At 45.5% G+C, this 9,738-nt stretch overlaps 1 protein-coding gene across 2 annotated transcripts in view; it reads left to right on the top strand.

The window, feature by feature from the left end:
- The window catches only part of Ippk (inositol-pentakisphosphate 2-kinase), a gene marked incomplete in the record, with an annotated part of 46,589 nt that overhangs the window by 28,481 nt on the left and 8,370 nt on the right, over positions 1-9,738 (top strand). For both annotated transcript variants that reach the window (XM_008852874.3, XM_017803199.2), the window contains 4 exon segments: positions 1,092-1,164; positions 3,207-3,480; positions 5,154-5,304; positions 5,935-6,037. In XM_008852874.3, the coding sequence (XP_008851096.1) occupies positions 1,092-1,164; positions 3,207-3,480; positions 5,154-5,304; positions 5,935-6,037 (601 nt within the window).

A 9,738-nucleotide genomic window follows, 5' to 3' on the forward strand; every position in this document is an offset into this window, starting at 1 on the left:
GTCTGTGAGGTATGGGGTTCAGGGTTATTTTGTGAAGTAATGATGGTGTGTGTGTGTGTGTGTGTGTGTGTGTGTGTGTGTGTGTGAACTGGAGAAAGGTTCTGTGAAGTGAGGATAGTGGGACATATTTGGTGCGATTGGGACATTCTGTGAGGGAGGACTTGGGAGCTGCTGTGTGAGATGAGGAGTGGGGTATTGTACATAGTAGGGAAGGCAGGGTATACTTTGTGAGTTGGTGGTACATATTATCTGCAGTATTGATGGTGGAATTTATTTTGTAATGTCATTTCTCATGTGAGAACTGAATCAGGTGTCATGGTGTTTATTTGGGAATTATTTATGAGTGCCAAAGCTGTATGTTTTAAAGCAGATAGTAATAAAAGTCATTGTTGAGAATTTGAAACTTGTCAAAGAAGAATCAGTAGCTGTTTTTGGAATGTCCATATAGCAACTTTTTCAGAGCTGGCTGTAGGTATTGGTGCTGGTGTGCTGTCCCGCTGTCTCCAGTGGTAACCTCAGGACAGGACTTGGAACCCTCACCTGGTTTGCTTCCAGGTGGTGTCCTGCAGATTTCACATGGGAGTGAGAGTGTGGGGCATGCTTAATGACTGATGGGGCACCTGGGTATGGAGGAAGGGGACTGGCAGTAAGTGGCAGTGGGGGAAGAGACAGCACATGCCAGCTGGGCAGAGGGCAGAGGTGGGGCAGGCCCAGAGCTCCCCAAGATGGAGGGTGAGGGCTTCCAGGGTTCCTGCTTCTTTTAGCCCCCTTGCACGCCCCAGTGATTTATCATAGGGTTTATGTTGCCCAAGTGCCTGCTCCAGCCTTTGGAATCACAGCCTAAGAGTAAGTACTGTGCTGGATGAGCTTTAAGAAGTTAGTCGGACTTGGCCTTTCTGGTCCCTCTGTCTCAGAGAGATTCCTTGTTACTGCTATCCTCATGTTCTGGGCTGTAGTGAGGCAGTGAATTACTAGACTCAGGCAGTTCTGGGTTTTCAGCTCAATTTGGAGCCATGTGTAGGGGTGTGCGTATGTGTAGACCAGGACCATTTCCACTGCCTTTAAAGTCTGTCAATGCTTTGTCCTTTTAGAAACAAACAGCGCATGCACTTTGCCTTGAAGAGTATGCTGCAGGAGGCACAAAACAACCTGAGGATATTTAAGGTAAGGGCTGCTCTCATTCCATGGTGGTTCCCAGGTAAACCTGCCACATTCTGATCCTTGCCACAGGCTCAATGATCAAACATAATTAAGTCCTGGAGATAAATGCCTTTCACTTGGATATTTGAAAACCATTTCTGAAACCATCAGTCCATATTTGAGGAGTCTAGACATCTTGCTATCTGTTGCTCCTGTAAAAATCATCATGGAAGAACCCAGAGGATTAGCCAATCATTTCCAAAGAGTTAGATTAAGAGAAGTGATCTGGAATGACTTATAAGTCAAAAAAAAAAAAATTATTGCCTCTCTGGTGTGTGTGTGCGTGTGTGCACACTCATGCCATTGCCTATGTGTGTATGTAAAGGTCAGAGGACAACTTGGCAGGGATCAGTTCTCTCCTTCCACCATGTGGGTCCTGGAGCTGAAACTCGGGTTGTCAGGCTTGGTGGCAAGCACCCTAACCTCACTGAGCTGTCTTGTAGGCTCTGCAATGGCCTTTTAAAACAATAGGATAGTAGTGCAGAGAGTTATGTATGGCATAACACTGGCTGCTTGTGCTACTCTGGTTCCAGTGCTGTGCCTTTGCAATCCCTTTGAGTTCTGCAGTCAAACCCAGCAAAGCAGAAAACTCCCAAAGCTCTGATGGACTAGGTATGAAGAAACTGCACTGTTTGTGGTCAGTGATCACACACTGGATGCTTGTGGTGAGGGCTATTGTTGGGAGCTCAAGGAGAGTGAACTTTGTTACAGAACCAGTACCTTACCTAGTTTGAGGGCTCTATTGAATCCCCATGAAGTCCTTGAATAGCCGTATTTGTATGTGTAACTGCTGTCTCCGGATCCACACTTAACACTGTCCTTTAAGTCTGGATCCCTGATGCTGGAACAAGACCCCATTGTGAGGACTTCTTAGCTACCTTTAGGCCTGCTGGGGTTTGGGGGGGATGCAGATTCAGTACAGGCATAAGTGGCTCTGCCTGGACCTCAGCTGACCACTTGGGTCCCACTGTTGTCACCCTCCTTTTTCTCCTGCCCAGCATGATCTGCAGTTTCTTATATGTCCTTGTTATCCTGTGGGCTTGGACAGCACCCAGACAGGCCTCGAGAGAGGCCCACACCCCTCAAGGGCAGGGACTGTCCTTTCTTGGCTACTGTTCCTCCCAGACCTTAGCTTCACACATGCTTCATTGCCTCAGTGTCTCAGAGGCCATGAGTTCAGGGGCAGCTTAGCTGGTTGTGGCTCAAGGTTTTTATCTGAAGGCTTGGTCAGATGGTGTCCTTCGTTTCCACCTCTTGCCACAGCTCCTGGGCCTCTCTGTGGCACCTTTGGAAAGACCCTTGCAGGTATCATGATATTGTCCTTGCCTATATTCAATTGTTCATACTGACCAGACCCCACGTGGAGAGGACTCTAAGGGTGGGAATTCTGAGGGTGATTCTAGAGTACCTACCACATGCTCTTAACAGGTGAAGGTATAAGATTCAGATGCTCCTGGAGTTGTCCAGAGGCTAGGGCCTTGACCCAGTGTTGTGCAGTGAGCAACACATGTCCCTGCTTTAGTTCTGGGAGTGTCCAAATCTGAATGCTGAGCCATAAGGAGCTTCTTTGCTGGATTCTATGAAGAAGGCAGGACAGTCATGAACATGAAGGTATCCTTGTTGGTGACCTAGCCAATTCCACCAGCTTGGCTCTGAGGCTGGGGTCACCTTGGGCCTTGTCCTAACCCTCAGTCACTGCTTGGACCCTCAAGTAATGGCGACTTGGGGATATTTGTGGCTTTATTTTGAGCGTTTACATGTTGTATGATCATTATCTGAAGATGTCTGTCTAGTTGCTAGCCTGGAGTTTTTGGGTCTTTTCTTCCTTCGATTCGTGGATAGTGACACAGCACTTGAGAGTGACTTTCTCAGAGAGGCCTGAGTGTATAGCAACTCTGATTACGCTTATCTAAAATGCTGGGATCCTCTGTTTATGTCCCTGCCCCAGCTTACTTTCCTGTCAGTTTGTGTGATCCCTCTCCCTCTCTTCTTTTTCCTACCTGAAGAACGGTGAGCTTATTTACGGTTGTGGTGATGCCCGGAGCCCTGTAGCGGACTGGAAAGAGCTTGCACACCACCTGAAGCCCTTCTTCTTCCCTTCCAATGGCCTGTCCAGTGGATCCCACTGCACAAAGGCTGTGATCCGGGAGCTGGTTCGGGTTATCACCAGGGTGCTGCTGAGCAGCCCGGACAAAGGCCGAGTGGGTGCCCTGAGACTTGGGCTCCAGGGCCCCCGTGTCTGTGAAGCCAGCCCTTTCAGCAGGAGTCTACACCACCAAGGTAGGACCTGGCCTTCCCAAGTGGGTTATGGGGCCTGCAGGTTCTTTGGGACTGTCCATTTTCATGAGTAGTCAGGGTGGCATCTACCTACTTGGCTTCATGGTGCTTCTTGGTGGTGCTACCTGGTTCTGTCAGGGTTCCACACAATAAGCCTTTGCTGTCTCGTACAGACTTGCTTTTACACCTTTTAGCTGGGTTTGTAAATTGCTTGACACACTTGGGCTATGTGGGTTCCAGAATACTGCCCATATGTTTGTGCATCCTCTGTAGTTAGTGGAATGCTTTCAACTTTGTTCTTCCTCTCGATCCTAATCATGACCCTGAGTGCAGATTCTCCTTGACCAGGAGTCCTTTGTAGCTAAGCTGGGCACTGTGGAGAGAGGGCAGGCTTGCAGGGCTTCTGGGTCCAGGTCACCTTCCTTATAGACAGAAAAGAAGTGGACCAGCCCTGATACTGCAGTGTGTTGTGATTTCTCATAAGTCAGGGTAAAGTGCGACTCTAGCGGACCATAGAGACCCCTGAGGAATTTGACAATAGCTTACAGACTTCAGACGCTCCCCACTGGCCTAGTCTTCCTTGTTACCTCCCCATGCCAAGGGTTTTTTAAACACAAGTGACTTTTATGGGGTTCTTGTTATGAAAGTAATTATTCCTTCAAAAAATTTAGCTAAAACCAAACCCATAGTTTTGGCACATTGCTGTAGAATGTGTCTGGAAGGACACAGATGCCTACTGACTCTAGGTGATCTGGGGACTCCAGACCTTCCTAACACTGATGTGCAAGAGGGCCTAACTCTTGGATGAGCAGTATTTAAAATATATTCATGCTATTTTGTAACCTGGTGTTTTTTCTTAAGTAGCATAAATCTATCAGCAAATGCATTTTTCATCTTTTATCTACTATGTGGTAGGCATTCACTGCACGGGTGTCCTGTTATTTTGACATAGGCATCTGTTGTGTGGCTAAGTGCATCTTGCTGGGTGCCTGAGTGCACATTGTTCCATCCTGTTTTTGCTTGAAGTTGGTTTTCTGGGAAATGTTCTGAGCTGTGGTGTCTCTCAGGTTGAGGTGGGGCTCTATACATCATTGTCAGTACATGAGTGTAGGATGGAGCGATTTGCTTCCTTGTCTGTCCCTGTGAGAACCGGACCTTGTCAGTGGTCTTACTGTCCATGGCTCTGCATGTTTAGCTCCTTCTATGGGAGCCAGGACTTGGCCCTCTCATTGTGGGCTCATGGCTCTTGATTGTGGAGACAGGGTCCCAGTCTTGAAGGTTGAGGATCAGTGTGAGCTTTTGCAGTTACAGGCATCGTCTCATGTAGAATTAGGATTATCTCTGAGCTTAACTATAAAGTGACTTCTAGAGCATGTGATGAAGTTACAGGACATTCTGAGTAGAGGTGTTTAGAGATCACAGGCCTGAAGCAACAGCCTTTTTGATATGCATGGCCTGTTACACTCAGGGTGGTCTGTACTCAGTCAGCTTCAAAGCTCTGTGAGGAGGTTGCAGCATCTGCTCTCAGTGCTAGGCCGGGGCCCAGGTCTTGTCTGTATTGTCCAGTGATTAAGCCTAGGGTGAGCTCTGCTGTCTGCGCCGGCCTGGGTCTCCCTCCACAGTCTTCAGTCTTTGATAATAAACCTGCTCTCGTTCTTCCCTGATATTCTTGGTAGGAAAAAACACCCCAGAGCACTCGGGGTTACCGAAGGGCTGTCTTCTGTACAAAACCCTCCAGGTGCAGATGTTGGACCTGCTGGACATCGAAGGCCTTTACCCTCTGTACAACCGGGTTGAGCGATACCTGGAGGAGTTTCCTGAGGAGAGGTGAGGCTGATAACAGGGGAGGCTGTGATCAAGGTTGCCTGAATTCCAGGACAGACAAGTGTCTCAGTACCTGGCTCCAGTAGGACCATATAGCCAAGTCGCCCTAGGTAGTCCTTGAAGGGGTACTAGGATTTATATGAGATTAGTGGTCATTGAGGCATTTCTAGAAAATAAAGCACCTATGAACATGACCATTCCAGAAGTTGCATGCCAGGGCCTGGCCTGTAGAGGGCAGTGTTGTCCCACAGGCTGTTCTGGGAATACCAGCCTGGCAACTCCTGAGCTTTTCTGTTTGGTAAGCCTAGGGCCCTCAGTCTGTATCATGGACTGGATCCTCTTTATACTTTACTAGCTTTTCCTTAAGACTATGGTGACTAGCTGAGGGCCTGGCCTCAGAGCTCCCTGAGCCCTGGTCTTGCTGGGTTCTATTAAAGACCTTGATGCTGAAAAATCAAGTTTGATGAGAGGAGCAGTAGGTCTATTAGATGACTTTTAAAACAAAACAGGGTTGTTAAATTGTGTTCTGTGACATGGAACATGCTAACAGTTTAAGAAAAGGTTTCCAGGCAGCTTTGTCATCCTTTTTTTTTTGTTTGTTTGTTTGTTTGGTGTTGATGCTTCTCCCTTCAGGAAAACATTACAAATAGATGGGCCTTATGATGAAGTATTTTACCAGAAGCTGCTTGATCTGTCCACTGAGGATGATGGGACAGTGGCCTTCGCATTAACTAAGGTGAGTTGGGCTGTTGGTGTGTGCTCCTTAAGTTCTTTTTCCTCGGTGTTTCTGTATTCTTACTATCATCCACAGCAGTGACAGCCAAGAATATGAAGATCTAAGAGCAGACTAGCTGTAGCTTTCCTCACATGGGCTGGGGCAGTGTAGGGCCTGAGGGGTTTTCCCTTGGCTCTGTTCTGCCCTGGCTACACAAAGGCCTCCAGAGGCAGGCCCAAGTATTTGGTGGCCCTGGGCTGACTGGTCTGTCTCATCCTGGTGACTTTCTTCTCTGGTAAAGACCTGTTGTAGGCTTGAGCAGAGAGAGTGTTTGAGGAGGTCTACAGAGCCTAAGGTAAACCTGGGAAGGCTAGGACTATATGGGTTGAAGTGTAGAGTAGAGCTTAGCTTCCTTAGGGTGGGGGTATCCCAAAGGGGAACCTCCGGGTCAGGGTACAGCAGTAGAGGCTGCCATGTTGCTGCTTGAATACATTGAAGAAAGAAGAAAGCAGCATGGCCTTTTTTTTTTTTTTTTTTAAATCCTCCAGCATTAAAGGAAATAGGGCATTATTTCCTTTATACTTTGATGTGTTTTTCATTTTCCTACTAATGAACATGGATTGTTTTTAAACTTAAATGTCATGTAGATTTAGTTGGGAGTGGTGGCACAGACCTTTAATCCTAGAACCCAAGAGGCAGAAGCAGGTAGATTTCTGAGTTCGAGGCTAGCTTGGTCTACATAGTAAGTTCCAGGCCCCCTCAGGCTACATTGTGAGACCCTGTCTCAAAAAAAATAAAGTCATGTAAATGTAATCTTATCAGTATCACACAGCTACTTAAACTGGCTAAAAAGAAACCTTTGGGAACATACCAAATGCTGGAGCAGAGAATCTGGGTCTGGGATGGGCTGCTGGAGTGCTGGAGGTCATAGAAAACCTCATGGTAGTCAGGTTCTTTTTTTTTTTTTTTTTTTTTTATGAGACAGGGTCTCCCTGTAGCCCTGGATTTGCTATGGAGACCAGGCTGTCCTCGAACTCATAGAGATCCACCTGCCTCTGCCTCCTGAGTGCTGGGACTAAAGGTGTGCACCACCATGCTCGGAAACTCAGGTTCTTTAAAAAAAAAAATTTTTTTAATTTATTTTTGTTTTATGTATATGAATGCAATGCCTGCAGTGGTCAGAAGAGGGGATTGGAACCCCCAGAACTGAAGTTACAGATGGTTGTTAGCTGCCATGTGGGTTCTGGGAACTAAACCCAGGTCCTCTGCAAGAACAGCCAGGACTCTTAACCACTGAGATATCTCTCCAGCCCCAGAAGTCAGGTTCTTACATCAAATGTGTAGCCATAAAATTCAACACTTGTCCTCCTGGGCAGTTATCCCCAGTAAGGACTTATGAGCTAAGAACTGTAGCAGTCCCTGTGGTTTTCAGCACCAGGTTAGCCAGACTGGTGTGGCCATACCTACAACTCCACTCATCAGTTTCCTTGCAGTCTGGATCAATGACTGACTAGGGAGCTCTGCTGAGTGACAGAGCAGTTCCCAAAGGTTCGATGGCAAGTTATTCTGTGTCTGTAGTATTCCTGAAATGACTCAGATTACCAAGGATTACCAAGGGTCGTGGAGGTGCTTATAAAAACTGAAGGTCCTTGAGGTGATGGAATCACGTGTCTTTGCTGTGTTGATAACTACAGACACGTACATGAGTGATAAACCCAACATATATTTGCATATGGGCCTGGAAGTCTGAGATATGATGGGTTATATCAAGGTCACACTCTGTTCCTCATCATGCTGCAGTATCGTTTTTTGAGATGTTACTATTGGGGTAACTGGGAAATTACAGCGCAAGGTCTTTCTGTGTTAGAACATGAAGGCTAGAGAGATAGTTCAGAGATCAGGAGCATTTGCTGCTCTGGGAGAGGACCCAAGTTTGGTTCGGTTCCAGAGGATTTGGCGCCCTCTGTGGGCATTGCATGAATATGGTGCACTTTAATTACATGCAGCAAGACACTCATAGACATTAAAAAAAAAAAAAAATGTGACCCAGAGCTAGGGATGTGACTTAGTTGGTAGAATGCTTGCGTGGTGTACCTTAGCTCTGGGTTCACCCCCCAACACCACAAAAACTGGACATGATGGTGCAGACCTAGGGTTATAGCCCTTAGGTGGCAAGTCCTCCATTTTCCTGCATTCTCTTCAGTATGGTCATGCATGTTACTGTTTCTTGGTGGTGGTTTTAGTTCATTACTATCAAAAATGATGAAGCTGTTTTACTTTAACCGTTGTACATAAGCATCTCTGTGAGATAGACTTAACAGTAAAGTTGCTGGGGTTTTGATACCTTCTTGAACAATATCCTTCCAAAGAGATTTTACCAATTAGGTTCCTTGTTACAGTGGAGGATGCTTTTTATATGCCCTCACAAACACGAAGTACGGCTGTTGTTTAAACTCTTCCATTTTTAATGTTCTGAGTTTCTGCTTGATTATAGATTACTGCATTATGAAATAATAGCATATACTGAAAATATATCTAAAGCCCAATGAGGAGGAACACTGACAGCTGACAGAGTTGGAATTGCTTCTCAGCCTTTGGCTAAGATCAGTACGCAGTCCCTTGTTGAAGTTCAGGCTCGGTTCGCTGGACTGACTAGTATGAGGGGTGCCTTGTCCTTCATGGAGTCATGCTGTGTGTGTTCTCCTGTGCTTTGTGTTGTTTTTCTTGAGGAATGTTTCTGAGTTGTGCCTTTGCTGCTGCTTTGCTTTCTGGTTTCTACTGATTTCAGTGATCTATGAGTGGATGGGCTGAAGATTTCCTTCTTCACTGTTTGAGGCCATATGGTTAGGCGCCTCACAGTCAGAATCGAATTTTTCATTTTCAGTTGTCACTTCTCATTTCAAGAGGCTTTTTATCTTTGGTGATACTTTGTACCTCAAATTTCTTTTATTCTGTTACAGTGTAACTTCTAGATTCTTGAGCTTAATGTTTGCACCATGTCCTTTTCTATCTTTTTGTTTCCCTTCTTTGTCTTTGAATAAATATACATATAGCTGTTTTTAAAAAAATTATTTGGGGGGCCTGGAGAGATGACTTGAAAAATAATGATAAATACAGGAGCTGGAGAGATGGTTTAGGGATAAGAGCCCTTGCTGCTTTTCTAGAGGACCCAAGTTTGGTTGCTAGCACCCATGTCAGGTGGCTAACAACCCCCTGTAACTCCAGCTCCAAGGGGATCTGATGTCCTTTGGCCACCATGGGCACCCACACACGTGTATATACACTCATATAGGCACGCACATACAAATACATAAAAATAAAATCTATTTTAACTTTTTTTTTCTTTGTTAGACTTTACATTTTTTTTTTAATAACCTGTTTTAGATTTCTTCTCTCTTACCATCTTTTTAATTGATTCTTTTCTGTCTTCTGTCATCCCAAGCCTTTTGTTAGCTTGGGAGTCCTAACAGCCTTTTACTTCTCTTTTCCCTAACTGATGTTGCAGTGTTAGAGTATAATATTTAGTCGCTTTTCTGCTTCTTGGATACTGCATGGTTCTTAGAAAACATTTTATTCTTACTCCTTATATTGCTATCATTCCTGTGTATTCCATTTTAAATTGAAGGCATTATCACTACTGTTTCATATCCATTCATTTATAATTCCTGTATGGATCTCCTGTGTTGCCCTTTATTTTACCCCAGACCTTTGAATTTACAGAT

The sequence above is a fragment of the Nannospalax galili genome, unplaced genomic scaffold (assembly GCF_000622305.1).
Source record: "Nannospalax galili isolate Female #2095 unplaced genomic scaffold, S.galili_v1.0 scaffold1532, whole genome shotgun sequence".
In the NCBI taxonomy this organism is placed as follows: domain Eukaryota; kingdom Metazoa; phylum Chordata; class Mammalia; order Rodentia; family Spalacidae; genus Nannospalax; species Nannospalax galili.